The following is an 18,310-nucleotide window of genomic DNA, read 5'->3' on the forward strand; positions in this document are numbered from 1 at the left end:
ATACACTCATACTACAAACAGTGAAAAGGACCCCAGAGGCGTATAAATTCTGTACAGAATAATAACAACTGTTATTGACAACGGTTGTTGTAGGTTGATTTATATCCTTCCAGTGGTCGAATTTCAAAGCAATGCTGACCGATTTCTTCGATGCCCTTAATAAGTTATTTCTTTCCCACGTAATAAAAGCACGTGACAGCGTCTGTGGAAATATTTTCCAATCGCATTGAGATACAGTTTGCTGGGAAGGATCTCACAGATTTTTGTACAGCAAGATTGATTAGATTTTTGTACAACAAGATTGATTGCGACGTGCCAGGGCTTTGCTTATTGCAGTGGTCGCCAAAGAGGTCGATATCGACCCCCTGTGGTCGATATGATATTGTTAGGTGTCGACAGAAAAATATAAGGCATCATTGTATGGGTAATATTTAATTCGGTTAACTTGGATTACCTCCATGACAAAAGACATGGAGGTAATGACAACGCAATTAAGAGTGAATCGTGGGATCAGAACCTCCATCTTACAGGTCCATGAATAGGACCTGTAAGATGGAGTAAGGTCATGAAAATAGTTACTGAGGCCAATCAAGTAGGCCAAAATGACGTATTTACCAATAAACGGATGTTGGTGGTTCCTGCCGGCTGGCGCAGTGGGAGCGAGATTGCAACACGTGCGTCGTTCGTATTTCCTGATACTTACAAGTATTCGATCCCAGTCTCATTTTTGCGCATCGACATACAAGTGAGCGTTAATGTTCTAAAATTCATCACCATACATATTATAATTCAATCGTTATTCATTCACGAACTAAACTTCTCTATGTTGAAGAGTTGAGCAGCGCTGGTAGTAATACCAGTGATATTACTAGTGATAGTAATAGTAGTAGTAATAGTAATATAATAATATATACTATATTATACATACAATAAACACTGTAACTATAAAATAATCAATCTAAAAACTCACATAAGCGTCTTTTTTTTTGCTTGTCCTATTATAATTACGTAATAGTCAAATATAGGGGGTCGATAAAAAGTCAAGAAACGCTTGAAGGGGTCGACGGGCAAATGACTTTGGCGACCCCTGGCTTATTGCATTTAATTAATAAAAGAGGTTGATAAAATTTATTCCGGAAAATGTAATTTATATACAAGAGTTCAGTGCTGAGGTTTTCAAAAGTACAAAAGTACTTAATATTGTATGTGTTGAAGTGTTGCTCTTTTGGATCATTCTATAAATCTCAATATTTGTGTGATAAATAATAAATAAAAATAGACGACCTAAAGTCAAAGATCCATCATGGAAGGTAACTAAGAAAAGACAGTAATGAAAAATGCAAATTTCCAGTAATACTTTACCTTGAAGATTCATTGTCTTGACACTTCATTTGACAACCTCTTTTAGTCATCCGCCATTTCGCATGCTAGAATAACCCTCACTCTCAACAGATTTACGTAATTTTGAAGGAAGATGACTTGTGCATGTGTTCTGATTATTTATATTTGGAAAATTATCTCTCTGGTACGCTGTTCTTATAATTTATGTGTCAGTTAAAACACCCTCTCGTCATTATGAAGCTTTGGGAATTACATTCCCTGAACATATCCTTATTATTATTATTATTATTCCTGATACCTCCAACATTTGCCAACATTTTACACACCTACTAAGTTTGTCACATCTCTCTCTCTCTCTCTCTCTCTCTGAATTCTTTCCAAATGTTCTAAACTACAAAATGCAGGCGAACGGAATAAATGTTTTTTTTTTTTCTTGTTAATGAGTTATTTTTAGTTGGTTTACAACACCCCATTCCTTTTTTTCACCAAAATCGTTTCGGCTGTTAGTTACGAGATTATGCACAGTACCCCTCAATGTAATACAGAGTATTTACATTTGTTTCATTCCTGTATGCTGAAACAGTCTCTCTCTCTCTCTCTCTCTCTCTCTCTCTCTCTCTCTCTCTCTCTCTCTCTCTCTCTCTCTCTCTCTCTCTCCCTCTCTCCCTCTCTCTCGCTCGCTCTCAATATACTTTTAAATGCAACCCAGTGCCAATTTTCGGTTGTAATAGCAGTAAGCTCGTTTGTCGTCGTGAGGAGAGGAATCTTAATATTGATTTTTTCCAATTAAAATTGAGATAGCCAATCAGATACGAAGGTAGCAGGGTTTTCTTCTCCCTGAAACTCAGGTTTATCATCCCGCGTACAAGCAAATCGACCATGAGAACATACACAATTTACAGACAAAAATACTTGTAGTGGTCGTGCGCAGGAGATGTTCTGTTGTATAGAAGATGATAGTATTAGCAGTTCTGTATAGTTGGTGGAATAAATGGTGGAGACGGAGAACTGTACAGTAGATTGATCTCTCTTGATAACTCCTTGGACTCATCATGAAAGAGCACTCTGCGTACTGCTGCTGCTACTACTACTAATAATAATAGTGAAATCAGACTTCTTCTACTTGGAGACGGCTTGTTTCATTAATGTACAAAGAATGTTTTCGCCACGTACCCAATATCTGTCCTCTTCCAAAAAATCTACACCAAAACTACAACAACATTTCCAAAACTATCAATTGGTGTTTGCTACTTTGGTCACTTTTTCTATACTTGATAAACTATATAATGTTTTCGTTCTGTCACTCATATGAAACCTTTTAAGATGAAAGATTCCATTTAAACGGAAATGTCAAATGTCAGTGATTTTTATTCTTTCATGACGGTGGCAAAATGGTGCAACTTCTTCAGCCCTGAATTAATTCATCTTCAGTTCAACAATTCTCTTCTCTTTTGGAACAATATTATTACTAGCAGTATAAAAATCTTAATAATTAGTATCACTAACAATTACCACTCTTAACGTTTATTCTAAAACAGCGTTCTTAATTAATATAGGAATTTAATGAGATTAAAAGGAAAATACAGAAATTAGAAATACTAAGATGACCTCCAAATTTCACTAACTGATATCGCTGTGCCTATTTTCCCTGTTCATCCATTTCACACCGACCCCTGTTTTATGTCTTTTTATCTTAATCGGATATTGACACTATCTTTTGATCTCTTCAATTCGAGATTTTTTTACTCATAATACTCTCTCTCTCTCTCTCTCTCTGAAATTGAAGTTTCCATAATGGTCGACGAAGAATGAGCAGTTTTCTTTTTGAGGCGGTTAGGGTTTCTCACGTTGCACTAGTTACTATCCAACTCGAAACCTTCATTTTCCCCTCTGCAAGAAAAGTACACGAAGTCAAATGCGCGTGTGTGCGAAAGGTGGTATTTGCACTCCTCAGCGATAAACCGTCCGAAAATAGACCTTGAGTTCAAGTCTAGTCGCCGATTATAGGAACTTTTAATAAACCTTTTTTCGACAAGTTCACGAGTTAGTCGATCCTGCAACAAGCAAGAGAATTTTTTCTTCCTAAGAGGACCAGTGGTGGATTCTTGGTTTTTTATGGGGCTAGGAAGCAGAATTCGAGGCCAAGTGAGTTTCACAGCACTCTCTAACCAACGGTAAGCGATTTTAGATACTTACGAAATTCCTTTAGAAGGCTTAATTTTCAGGAATTTTGTTAGTAGTCTGCAAAAATCCTGAAATTTCTTGAAAATTCCTAAAAAGTCTTTTGGTCTACAAAATTATCACTAGTCTCAACATGGAGAACTTTCCTTTTGATGAACTAGATTTTGAACAACTTCTTTCAATTTTCCGACAAGTCGGAATAATACTCAACACCAAATGGCCTGTCAGAGTACAGCTCCACAAGATCCTGGCAAATTCAACAGCGGAAAACAACTCCTCTGACCCTTTCCATAGTACTGTCCAAAACAACACCAGTGGCTACATTTCGGCAGTCAAAGTTCAGACCTTGGATGACCCTGATGATTATCAGGTAGTCAGTAGAAAAAAGAGACGAAAGGTAGGAATGTATCCCATTGGTAATTCTTAGAGTGAAAGATCAATGTTCGACAGTTTAGAAGTTATGAATAACTCCGAAATTAAATTTACATCGGCCAAAAATTGATGGAGTCCACATACAGCCTGAAAGGACAACGGGCTACCGTCGACTCACTAAATTTCTTGATGAATTGGAGATCCCATATCATATATTTAAACTAAAAAGTGAGAAAAACCTAAAAGTTGTTATCAGAGGAATGGTTGGCACGGTTACAGGCAAATTAATCGAAAAACAGTTAATCGAAAGACAATTCATGGAATGCAATTCATCGAGCAGCAATTTGCCAAATCAACAATTCATCGAACGACAATTTAATGAATGCGAATTCGTCGAAAAGACAATTCATCGAATGACCAATTCCTAGAACGACAATTCGTCGAAAATTTTTCGATCAATTCTTTCATAATTCATCGAAAAGTCATTTGTCTTGCGAACTGCTGTTTAGAAAATGTTCAGTAACAATGCGGAACGTTATTCATGATACTGACAACATATGGAAGTGGTTATTGAAACGTAATTATTTTCTTGCATTTTAGAACATTTAATGTAAGTGTGCATCCTGCTTCATTATATAGATAGCGATTTATCTGTAGAGAAGACATTTCGTTCTAAAAATATTGTCACAATAAATCTAGTCTGATTGAAATTAAAAATTTCATCCAGCCAGAGTGAAATTGTTAATATCATTTAGGAACCTCTTAGGAAATGTCATAATAAAAGTGATCCATTAGGAACTAAAACTGAACCGTGCACACAGCTTCTTCTACTACAAACTTCTGCGAATTCTGCGAGTTATCGTAATACATAATTTCTACACTTTTCTTTGTGGCCCCAAATATAACTGAACTGAAAATTGGAACGGTTCGATATTTTTTGTAAACGTTTCAAATACGGAATCCAAGTAAAATTTGTCCATTAAAGCTATTCTGCCACTGATAGGATTAAATTCCATGACAGAATTTCGTGAAGTTTTGTGTATCAAAAACCCAACACCTTCTTTTCTACTGCAATCACATCCATAGTAAAGAAGAAAATGTCCATCTGTTGATAGCGCTCCTGTTTTCGGTAATCGAATTTCACAAAGCCCCAAAACAGTCCATTGGTATCTTTTTAGTTCATGGTGTAGTAGTTTGAGTTCACCTGCTTGTGGTAGAGTCCTAATATTCCAGGTTCTGGTCATGAAAGAGTTGCAGAGTCTGAATCTTGATCCAATTTTTTCATTATTTTTTCAGAGAGAATGGTAGCACCAGTCGCTAACTTCTCATTGCCACCCCTGAGGCTGCTACCAAATAGCAACGTGGACCTTGTTGAACCAGGTGACGTCCGAGCCGGCATGGTATGCTGTGTTAAATCCTTCACTAGGAATGTCTAATGGGCAGAAAATTAAGGCAGATGGCGCCCATCTCCTCTTCAGTCTTTACCTGCGAGCATTTAGAGGAGCATAGTGGGAGGGCCTTCATGCCTTTGATAGCCTAACCAGGAATAATAATACTCCCAACGTGCTTCGCCCATCCTTCCCAGGGCATTTTCATTTCGTTTCCATAACACCAGTTCTATTATTTTGTAATGCAGTGATTGTATTATGTTAATAAATGAAATAATGCCTGAAATTTTAATAATTGATCCTAAAAGACTTGGCAATTACAGTAAATATTTCCAAAATACAAAATATGAAATTTTTTAAACCTTCTCTTGAATCTCATCAGATACCTTTGGACGATTTAAGTTATAATAATAGCCAACACTTCTTTGCATGGTTCTGCTGCACGTCTAGAAATAGGTTGGATTATGTACAAAATCTTGTGGGTATGGTGTCATCTCAAAAGAAACTAAATAATAGAGGAAAAGAAAAATTTTAATACCAATAGAGCGTCATGAGAGAAATGATTGAGAAACAAAATTTGAATTTAAAGTGATTAGAAAATAGTTATATCGCTGTCATAACATAATTATAAATCGGTCTTTAAAATGAACCGATCAAAATACTCTGATCGGTTCATTTAGGTGAAGTCTCCCCAACGAAGTTGTCATTTAAATTTCGATGAAAAAAAGTCGAGGAGGAAGTATAGGTCATATTTAGAAGTAGAGAATCGACAGTGTGCGTGATTGCTTGAGCTAATTTGCTTTTTTAGAATGGAATTTCAGTTATATCCCCAGAGACACCTTTTCGTATCCGATATCCGAAACCTATTTATTATAATTTTTAAAAAGCTAATACATTAAAATGAGTATTTGTTAGAAGCAATTATGTTATTAAAATATTCTCACAACTTTAAAAAATAACTGCATTTTATTAAATTTCAGAAAGTGAAACACCTCAGGAGAAATTGCTTAGCAAATACAATTTGTAATTCACATTATATGCGTAATAAATTTTCTGCAAATTTATTACGCATATAATCATGAGAATTGTATTCAGATGAATACAATTCTCATTTCACACTAAATTAAAAAAAATCGTGGAACATATTGAAATAGTTACGAAAAAAAATGAAAATAATAAAACTAATTAACTAAAATTTTATTCATTTAGAAGTCACTGAAAAAGTTCTTTGATATTTATGATGAAAAAATCTAAAACGCGTGCATTGAAGTTACGTACTGCCGTATTATGCTGTTTCCCGACTTTCATTACTTTCGTGTTCTTAAGTAGTTGGATGGTCTTTAAACATGTGAACTTCAAAGGATGAGGGGTAGTGTGGATACACATTAAAAAGGTTTGACAGAAACTTGTCATGGTTACTAGATATTAGCATGTACAAAATTCACCCGAGAATTCTCACAGAAAAATGTAATCAGAGTGATCTGAAATATTTTTCAACTTCCTAGTGCCTCGTACGAGAAAAACCAAACTTTTCGAACACTTATTTGAAACAGCTTTTTGTTTTCTTTTCATCGTCAAGTGCGAAGCCATCAATTTAATTGAAACAACATGCGAAGAACCGAACAAATACTTTAAAAAAAGTAATCGCAGGTAATCGGTTAGGGAAATAGTGTATGCATTCCTTCAAGATAATTTTATTTCGAAATTAGTAGCAATTAAGCAAAAAAAAAATAGTGAACCCTTGAATTGACTTCTGGAAATCCCTGCTAGTTTTCAGCAGGTTCCCGAAACCGCATCTTTATTCCACGCGTAGAACTAAACCATGTCTACAAGAGTTATATTTCTGTGTGATATTGAAACCCATTCAGTTCGCACTGTTTTCATAAATTTACGATGAAATTTCCTTTAGTCCACGTATGTATGATATTTTCAAAAATGAAGTGTCATTAGGAAAAGGAGTGCTACTCATTAAAGCATTACTCATTTTCGAAAAAAATAATAAACGTACTCACAAGAAATAAGAGCAACTTAGATAAATGCAATTATCTAATTTTACATATCAAAGACCACTTATTAGCTATGTTGAATTCTTCAGTGGATCACGTCATGTTCCTTAAACGATAATGTGTTCCCGCACTTTGGATAACTGAAAGTTTCCATCCGTATGTAATCTTAGATGTCTTTTCTGACTCGAACTCTCTGATAACCTCTAGTTGCAAATTCACATGAAAAAAGTTTCTCCCTGGTGCGAATATTTTTGGGTCATTTCAGGTGAGACGAGTTCAAAAATTTCTTGTGAGGGATTTTGCATGTAAAGGAGTAATCTGTGCTGTGCCTTTTCATGTGATTTTTAAGATAGCGCGAATTTCGAATGGAAAACGTCTCTCTCGTGTCTATTCAAGTTAAACGGGTCGAGGAATTTCTCGTGACAGACTTCGCTTGCAAAGGAGCAATCTCTGGTGTGCCTTTAAGATAGCAGATTAAGAAAATTGTTTATCACATATTTTACACGTAAAAAGCTATTCATCAAACCGATGGTAGCACTTTTGGAGCTTTTAGGGAATCTTTAGTCGAAAACTGAGACCTACTCACTGGACAAGTGAAAGGATTCTCACCAGTGCATTCTTGGACCTTTCAGTATCAAACTCCCAGAAAATTTCTTTATGCAAATTTCGCATAGAAAATATTCTAACCAGTATGAATTCTAAGATGTCTTTTCAGATTCGAAATTTCTGAAAACTCCATGTTGCAAATTTCGCATAGAAAAGGTTTCTCAAAAGTATGTACTCTTAAATGTCTTTTCAGGCTTGAACTGCCTGAAAACTTCTTGTTGCAAATTTCGCACAGAAAAGGTTTCTGACCAGTATGCACTCTTGGATGTGTTTTAAGATACCAACTATTGGAAAACGACTTGTTGCAAATTTTGCATACAAAAGATTTCTCACCAGTATGAACTCTTAGATGTGTTTTCAGCCTTGAGCTGTCTGAAAACTTGTTGCAAATTACATACACAAAATGTTTCTCCCCACTATGAACTCTTAGATGTTTTTTCAGACTCGAACTGTCTGAAAAACTCTTGTTGCAAATTTCTCATGGAAAAGGTTTCTCACCAGTATGACCTCTTAGATGTCTTTTCAGATTTGCGTTCTGTGAAAACATCTTGTTGCAAATTTCGCATAGAAAAGGTTTCTCACATGTATGCACTCTTAGATGTTTTTTCAGACCACAACCGTTAGAAAACTTACTGTTGCAAATTTCGCATAGAAAAGGTTTCTCACCAGTGTGCACTCTTAAATGTCTTTTCAGGCTTGAACTGCGTGAAAACATCTTGTTGCAAATTTCACATAGAAAAGGTTTCTCACCAGAATGCACTCTTACATGTTTTTTTAGATCCCAATTGGTTGAAAACTTCTTGTTGCAAATTTTGCATAGCAAAGATTTCTCACCAGTATGCACTCTCAGATGTGTTTTCAGATTCGATCTGTCTGAAAACTTCTTGTTGCAAATTTCGCACAGAAAAGGTTTCTCACCAGTATGAACTCTTAGATGTCTTTTCAGATTCGACCTGCCTGAAAACCTCTTATTGCAAATTTCGCATGGAAAAGGTTTCTCACCCGTATGAACTCTTAGATGACCTTTCAGACTCGAGCTCTCTGAAAACACCTTGCTGCAAATGTCGCATAGAAAAGGTTTCTCGCTAGTATGCACTCTTAAATGACTTTTCAGATTCGAACTGTTTGAAAACTTCTCGTTGCAAATTTCGCAGAGAAAAGGTTTCTCACCAGTATGCACTCTTAGATGTGTTTTCAGATCACAACCGTTAGAAAACGTACTGTCGCAAATTTCGCATAGAAAAGGTTTCTCACCAGTATGCACTCTTAAATGTCTTTTCAGGCTTGAACTGCCTGAAAACACCTGGTTGCAAATTTCACATAGAAAAGGTTTTTCACCAGTATGTACTCTTACATGTTTTTTCAGATCCCAACTGTTTGAAAACTTCTTGTTGCAAATTTTGCATAGCAGAGATTTCTCACCAGTATGCACTCTTAGATGTGTTTTCAGATTCGAACTGTCTGAAAACTTCTTGTTGCAAATTTCGCACAGAAAAGGTTTCTCACCAGTATGAACTTTTAAATGTCTTTTCAGACTCGACTTGTCTGAAAACATCTTGTTGCAAATTTCGCATGGAAACGGTTTCTCACCAGTATGAACTCTTAGATGTCTTTTCAGACTCGACCCGTCTGAAAATGACTTGTTGCAAATTTCGCATAGAAAAGGATTCTCACCTGTATGAACTCTCAGATGCATTTTCTGACTCGAGCAGCCTGAAAACTTCATGTTGCAAATTTCGCATTGAAAAAGTTTCTCACTAGTATGCACTCTTAGATGTGTTTCCAGATTCGAAATGTCTGAAAACTTCTTGTTGCAAATTTTACATAGAAAAGGTTTTTCACCAGTATGAACTCTTAGATTTCTTTCCAGATTCGCTCTCTGTGAAAATTTCTTGTGGCAAATTTTGCATGGAAACTGTTTTTGTAAGATGTGAATTCTTTTGTGTAATTTTAGGTTAAACGAGTCCAGGAATTTTTCGTCACAGATTTCGCATGGAAAGGAGCTCTCAGTAGTGTGCCTTTCCATGTTTTTTATGATTGCCTGATTCAAAAAAATTGTTTGTTACATATTTTACACGTAAAACGCTTTTCATCAATCAGATGTTAGCATTATTGGTGCCGTTTATGGGATTGTATTGCCGAAAACGTAGATCTACCACAGGACAAGTGAAAGGATTTTCACCCGTATGCACTCTTAGATGATATTTTTGACTCGGACTGTCTGAAAACTTCATGTTGCAAATTTCGCATGGAAATTCTTTCTCTGATGTGAACTCTCTCGTAACTTCTCAGGTGACGAATTTCTTTTAACAGATTTCGAATGTAAAAGAGTAATCATCTTTAGTTTACCTCTTGATGTGTTTTTTTTTAGAGAGAATATTATTTGCCACATATTTTAGATGAAAAAAACTTTTCTTCAAACGCTGCATTAAGATCTTTGTGCCTTTTAAGGGACAGTAGAGTTGAAAACTTAGAGCTACACATGATAAACGTTTTTTCTTCCGTGTGAAATCCGTCTGAGATCCTTTTTAAGGCTTTGTCTATAGCCATATGATTTCCTACAAATTTCATACTCAAATGACTTCTTTCCCCATGAACTGGTCTGAAGTGAAACAAAAGCTTTACTTTACCATAAAAGGGACTGTCACATATTTCACAAGTGAAAGGTTTCTCCTGCAATTGAACATTATTTGGCGTTTTAGATTCTGATTGAGAGCAAATGTCTTGTGGCATATTTAAGATTGAAAAGGCCTCTTTTTCACGTGAAGAACGGAATGTGTTTTAAGAAATGCCATTAGGGAAAATGATTTGTTGCTCACATCACATGAAGCATGCCTTTCTTCACTAGGAACTTTGCAGATGTATTTGTGTTCTGTATGCCTGGTAATTTAATCGGAAAAGGTTTAGTGTTCAGAATTTCTCAAATTCAGCTCAAAAGAACTAAAACAGGAAAACGTTTTTTACATTCGGAAAAATGAAAACTTTTCCCAGTATGAGCCATTTTTGTGCATTTGAAGACAGGACTATAAGCAATATGTTATCTTGCATTTTTTGCAACAAGTTTGTGTATCTTCAACTCAAAAACTGCCTGTTGCATATTTCACATGTCAACAGATTTTCATTGCAGTTCACTGTAGCCTTGTGCCTCTTCAGGTGTGTAAACGAGTAAAAGGTCTTGCTTTAATTTACACAAGAAAATAGCTTCTCGAATGAGGGCATTTTCAGATGCTCTCGAAGATTGGCTGAATCAAAGAAATTCTTCTGACATGTCATACAGAAGGAATGTTTTTTCTTTTTCTTCGACATGCATTTTCTGGCGTCTTTTTAGGTTGTCACGACAACCCTTTAGCATGACTGTTAGTTATTGTTCGATCGCTCTGAATCGTCTCTCCTGTGTTTTAAATTGATCTGATTGTTTAAAGGTTTTGTGGCTTACTTTGAACATAATTTTTTCTTTTATCCGATTGATTCTGCATGTTCCGATGTCAGTTTAGATTATTCTGAGCGTTGGATGATGTAGAAACGAAATACATTTTCCCGATTTTCATCTAAGCTAAGATATATCAACAGGAAATTTGATTCAGTTATCTTCACTGTTGCAGGAGGAGAATTACTCATTGTTTTTTTGAATTTGTGTCGTCAATTCCATTCTCATTTTGATGGTTTTCCATTACGCCACTAGAAGTGCAACCTACTTGGAATTATTTGATTATTATTTCAGAAATCCAGCATGAAATATTTCCTACAACTTAATAGTCTTCTTACATTGCTTCTTATCAGCTTGGTTTTAATGGATTAGTAGGCAAAATGTCTCATGGCAGTAACCACATTCGCAATCTGTAAAGAAAAATGATGTAATTAATGCTAAATTAATTACATTTAGTAAATAAAATATTCTCAAAATATTATCTAGTATTTAATCGCAATTAATATATTAATTTTTCATCTGGAAATGTAATATTTGTAATGATAGTTGAAACAAAAATAACAGTACAACTTTCATTGGAAAATAACAGAGTATTATCGTTCTTTAAAATGATGACTGTGTTAACAAACCTGATTTCGTTTACCAAACGTATGATGACAAAATAATAAGCTAAGCAAAGAGCCATGTGGCCGTATTATATTCTGAAGTTGAACATGTCCTCAGGAATAACTCTAAGGATGAATTTAGATATGAACGTATTTCTTGCACACATAGAAACTGTAAAATAATGGTCAAAGTTTAAAAATGGCTTTTCAATCCAGGAGTGAATTTCTTAAAAAGTACAATTTCATTCAGTTAATTGTGTGTCAATTATTACTAAACGAGCAACTGTGATTTAGTTGTAGGTAGCATGAACAGCCATTCTTCTCTTGATATTATGCTCTGTTATTCCTTTGGATTTCCTTCTCTACATCATTCTAAGAGATAATCCCTGTGGAAATGCAGGGATTCCTCCAGATCACCCTATTTCGGACTTTCCTGTTCCCTACTAATGTTACTTCCTCTAAGAAGGTGCATTTAAGCTGTCATATTCTCTCCTTCCATCCCATCTATAATCCATTCACTGTTTCCTCATGTGTGCCATAAGATGATTGACTTTGATACTCAACTCTCTTTCTTACAAAATTTATTTGTTAGTTTTCTTTTCTCCATGTCTTCACTAATCTTACTTGTATTAAATGATTTTTTTTCTTTAATAGCTATTTTGGCATACAAATTCCTCTTCTTCGTATTTTCAGTGTGCATCTTCCATCATCTTGGATAATTCCTCGAAGATATGAGTGATTTTACTTGGTCATTATTTTTACCTGTAATGACAATTATTTTATATTCCATTTTATTTGTTTATTTTTTGATACTGTAACCACTATTTTAGTTTTTGTATTATTTTATAGTTAATTGGCGGTGTAGGAGCAGCAGACGTTGATCAATCAACGTTCACTGCCCCTACCAAATTTCCGAACGTTGGAAGCTCCACAACATAAAAATTAGGTCACGACTCCGAACAATAAGCGATAACACAAGGGCCTCAAAGGCTGATACTCCAAGCCGACATGACATAGCCCTACACTTATCCCGAAATATTTCGATGACAATAACACGGTCGAAAGGGCTCGCATCCAGTTAACGCTCTTCCCCTCTCCTGTTTTCACATAAAACCCTTCCCCAAGAAACGCGCCCTCAAATATAATAATATTTTTACCGGTCTGGGTAGTGGCCCCTTGCCTTTAATACAAAGCATCATACATCTCCTCCGGTAGATGGGCATTGCATTAAGGGTAAATATTAAGATTAGTGATCAGAGCTTATTCTACTTTTACCATGAGTTGCCTTGGTCTTGCACTACGTGCCAGGTCAGTTAGAATTGCAACACTTGCAGGCGTAAACTTGACTTGTTTGTCTGTTTGCTTACTTGGGAAATGGAGTAAAAACAGGTTTAAAACAGCTTGGTATCTTTAACATTTATTATACCCAAGATAAAATACTTTCTACATATATATATATATATTTTTTAAATAAAAAAACCCGGGTTTTCTAATTAATTTTCCCACCGTGCCTCAATCCACCCACCTTTCCTAACACCCCTCCTTTTTTAACAGCAGAAGTAAGGAGAACGAAGACATCCTAACATCCAAAAAAGGTATGTGCAAAATTCCTTCCTCTATTAGTCTGCCTGCATATATTTACCTTTAAAATACACGTATAATGCCCTCATGATTCTTGAGTGAAAAGCCAATGTTCTTAAAATAACGGGCACAACTAAATAAAAACAGGCTAAAATAGCTGTAAAAATAATAATTATTGTTTATTTTACCTTTCTCTACTATGATGTATGAAAATATGCATGTCACGTTCTTATGCTTACATATTGAGATCTACTGCTGCTGGTCGAAAACAACTCTTTCTGCTTTTATGAACAAGACATTAAAATGCATTACATTCTTATTTCAAAGCTAATTTTTAATATCACAAAACTGTATTCAGTAGTATTTCAAATGAACTTGTAGTTGTAAAATGAAACAAATTGTTGGAAAAACTTTTATTGGGATTATACTGCTCAAGTGTATATAATAAACAACTAAGTTATACCAACTAGTTTCACCAACTAAGTCTGTTGGCATCTTCAGGGTACATAACTGATGTAAGGCACTAAAAAGTAAAAAACTGTTACAAACTAAAATCAACCGATTCCAATTATATTAAACAAAGAACAGAGCGCGTACAATATATTCATAGAGCGTGGATGATCTCACTTGTTGTTATTTAGGAACGTTCTATAGTTGGCACTATAATTCAGTTCTGGCGTGTTGAAGGATCTGATAAGGGTCTTCCAGATCACGGGCAAGATTAGTCCTTGGTTCCTGTTAAGGTTTTGTGTACAGCGGGCAACTGTTGTGGCCTCCTTAAAAATTCGGGAGCGGAAGTCCGCCTCCATGTAAGGAATTGTGCTTCTATCCCACTCTATGATATGGTTCGTTCTTGAGAAATGAAAAGCCAACCCAGATTTTTCTTCTCTGTTATTATTGACGTCACCTATATGTTCTTTTTGCCTAATTTCAAGGCTCCTTGAAGTTTGGCCGATGTAATTCAAGCCGCACGAGCATGGTATGTTATATAAACTCCAGCATATTTGGAGAAAGGATGGCTATCTTTTGGAGATCTTAAGAATTGTCTAATCGTTTCTGTGGGTTTAAAGGCCACTCTTATTTTATGTGGTCTAAGGAGTCTAGCAATCTTATTGGAAACTGTCCCTAAGTATGGAATGACGATGGTAGAAATATAACGTACATCATCTTGTTGTCTTTGTCGGGGTTCAGAGAAAAGTATCTTGTGGACAAGTCTTCGAGGAAATCCATTCATGATAAAGTTGGTGGATATCAGGGATAGTTCTTCCTGGAGGTCTTGTTGATCTGTTGTAAGGAGAGAGGCATGGTTCTTCAACACGTGTACAATACTAAGTTTCTGAGAAATGTGGTGTGAGGAAATGAAATGTAAATAACGTCCTTTATTGGTAGGTTTGCGGTAAACTGAAAGGTTGATACCACCATTCGGAAGTTTTTTAATTAAACTGTCCAGAAGTGATAATTGGTTATCTTCTTCAAGTTCTAGAGTGAATTTGATTGTGTGGTGTAGAGTTGATTTTCTTAAGAAAGTCGAACAGGTCCTTTTTTGTGATTCCAAACGATAAAGATATCATCCACGTATCTCCACCATACTGTGGGTTTAGGGTCTGTTTGAGTTAAGATTTTACTTTCAAAATCCTCCATAAAGAGATCAGCACAGGATGAAGAGAGGGGACTACCCATTGCAAGGCCAGTCAATTGCTGATATATGGGTTTATTCCATAAGAAAAAGTTTGATGTTAAACAATGACGGAACAGAGAAGTAGTCTTGTGGGAGCAAACTTCCTACAATGTTGATCACTTCCTCCACAGGGATGTTAGTGAATAGAGATGTAACATCCAGGCTGGCGAGTAAATCCGTATTGGAGATACAGATGATGTTCAGTTTCTCAACGAAATGTTGCGAATTTCGTATATAAGTGTCCGAATTATGGATGTGTGGTTTGAGGAGGCCTGCCAGGTGTTTAGATAACAGATAAGTTGGCGAATTGATTCCATCCACAATCGGGCGTAGTGATATTCCATTTTTGTGTACCTTAGGAGCGCCATATAGTCTTAGTGTTAGTGGATGCATGGATTTCAATCTTCGTTTTAAGTCTATAGACCAGTTCTCCATATGACGTATTAAATCGTTGGTATCATTGTGGTTCTTTAGTGTTGGGTCTGTGACTAGGACACGGTAGGTTGATGTATCCGACAATAAGCTGTTAATCTTATCTTCGTCGTAATCACTGGTGTTTAAAATCACTGTTGAATTTCCCTTACCTGCCTTCAATATGATAATGTCTTTCTTTTTCTTCAAACTGTACAATGTTCTTTTTTTCCAGAGTAGTGATGTTTTTGTTAGGAGTTCTGGAAGATGAGAGGATGATACTACTTTTTAATCTAATATCATTAGCTACGGGTTCCGGTAACGACGAGACTGCCTTTTCTATATTTCAAATGATATCCACTTTAGGGACATTATGAGGTGTTATCGCAAAATTGAACTCTTTTTTAAGTATATATCTCTGGTTTTGTTAATACATGATCCAACAAATTAAAAATAACTTTGCTGTCTGGTAGAGAAGGTTTTGACTTAAAACGTTTTGTATAAAGATCGTTAAGTTTTTTGATTTGGTTTTGTTTGCTTGTTGTGTATGGGGAAACCAAAAGAAAGGTACGGCGTTTTGAATTCCTTAAATGTAAAAAAGCCAAGCTATTAAATCACCTCACTCTTTTGAAAAGATGTAGAGATAACAAGATTATTCCAAAGTTTCTATTTTTAAAAGAACAATTCCATTCAAGACGAGCGAAACATTTTTATTTTAAAACATCTTTGGCACTTCTACGTGAACGGACACAGCATACCAGATTTCTTTTAAGCCAAATAGATTTAGACTGTTATCAGATTTATGACGATATTTCTAGTACTTTGGATCAAGATATATGTTCGCATTTGTATAGAATGGTCACTACTAGCTATGATAAAGCCTTTACAATCATATCACATTTGATATGATTGAAGATTTTCGTATTATTATTTATAAAGCGAAGTCGTCAATCTACTAAATTTGATTTTAAATAACAATGAAAATAACAATCTGGAAATTTGACAGCCCATTTTTTTTTTTTTTCAAAATACAATACTTTAAATAATTATCATGAACTGCGTTCTTCAAGAACAAATAAAATGTATAGTTGACTACACAAAATTAGCACACAAAATTAAAAATGACATTCGTTTTCTAAGTATCTAACAATATTCAAGTGAATAAAGTATCTCGTATTTTGTCCTAGCATTAAAAATTGTGCAATAAAAGGAAAAAACAAAAATAATTTCTATATTTTTTGTCTATCCCTTATAAGTAAAATCCCAGTTAACCAGCATGGAACAAGGAATTGCGTTTCTTTTCTTGTTATTGGCAAATGAGACGCAGTGTGATAATCAAGAATTCTTTTCAGCATGAAGGTTTATCGCACGTTCAAATAAACATGACGTCCACACTGCAATTCTTGTCACTGTTCTTTCAACAGAGAATGCATCATATCCAGATTTTGCTGGATGTATATAAATAGATGTTCTGACCTGTTGGGAGGTTAACATATGAATTTTTCGAAGTACACACTTTTTCATAAAAATTTTTTTTTTTTTTTTAAATACAAGTAGCTCTCAGGTTACGAATTCCTGCTTAACGAATATTTATCTTTATGTATTTCTTGGATTGGAATTTTTATTTTAAATTGTGTGAGGTGAAGGAAATTAGGAGCATGTATGGAAATGTTAACATTCATAAAAAATGTTAACAATTTTTATGAAGACAGCAGACTTCATAAAAAGTCTTCTGCCTTTTATATGAAGTTCTATTATGGAGTTGAACTGAATGCTTTCTTTAATGTTGTCAGTCCATTTCGTTCTTGGTCTTCCTCTGCTGGATTTCCTTCTACCATTTAATAATATGTTTGGTAGTCTTTCTGGGTTCATTCTTGAAACATGTCCAAACCATCTTAATTGGGTCTTTTTAGTACACTGATTACCGTTTATTTAAAGTTAAGTTAGTCTCTGACTTTTTCGTTTGTTTCTCTTTCTGTCCAGTTTGTTCTATTGATTTTTCTTAGACATTTCATTTCAAAAGCATTGAGTTTATCCATTTCTTTATTTCTTAAGATCCAGCATTCTGAGCCATAGAAGTACTGTGGGAATTATTGTTTTATATACAGGTAACCGTTGTATAACGCGGTACTTATACAACACGGTTTCGATATAACGCGGTCTACAAATTGTAGTAGCCCTTATTCAACGCGATTTCGATAAAACGCGGTGTACAATTTCTAGTAACCCTTTATTTTTTACATATTTTTCACCTCGGGACTTAAAAATCGAATTTTATCTTCGTTAAATTTTGTCTGCCCGTATCGTAAAAGTATCGAATTTAGTTTTATTGTATCACTGAATAAATACTGTACAGAGGTTTTCGCACTAATCAACAAATAGTGCAATTAGAGACAGATGGAAAAAAAACGGCGCTAACTAATAAATCACGTTCCCCCCTCACAGAAACTATGCTGTATAGACTTAAGCAAAACCATGTGTTGCACTGAAACACAGTATCTAACTAAAAACTATTGTCCAATCTTTCAGTTATGAAATAAGTGTTTGTTTTATTGCATTTGAAATTCTCGATGTCATTATGACAGATCACAAAGACTAACTTAAAATAAAAGACTACCAAGAACTGAAACATGCCATATAATGAATGTGTAAGTTCGCCTGCCAAGATGCCATAAAATTCAACCAAGGGTTGAAACGTTTGTGTGAGTTGAGCC

At 35.1% G+C, this 18,310-nt stretch overlaps 1 protein-coding gene across 1 annotated transcript in view; it reads right to left on the reverse strand.

Moving 5' to 3' along the window:
• Nucleotides 1-6,288: 6,288 nt before the first annotated feature.
• Nucleotides 6,289-18,310, reverse strand: part of LOC150093489 (uncharacterized) — a 50,441-nt gene continuing 38,419 nt past the window's right edge. The window contains exons 4-5 of the mRNA XM_090413637.1: nucleotides 10,317-10,567; nucleotides 6,289-9,327 (exon numbers count right to left, since the gene is read on the reverse strand). Coding sequence (XP_090269763.1) covers nucleotides 8,373-9,327; nucleotides 10,317-10,567 — 1,206 coding nt within the window. The 3' untranslated portion in view covers nucleotides 6,289-8,372. The remainder of the gene's footprint in view (nucleotides 9,328-10,316; nucleotides 10,568-18,310) is intronic.

Source organism: Typopeltis vanoorti, chromosome 24 (genome assembly GCF_054136105.1).
Source record: "Typopeltis vanoorti isolate ZY-2024b chromosome 24, IOZ_Tvanoo_1.0, whole genome shotgun sequence".
In the NCBI taxonomy this organism is placed as follows: Eukaryota; Metazoa; Arthropoda; class Arachnida; order Uropygi; family Thelyphonidae; genus Typopeltis; species Typopeltis vanoorti.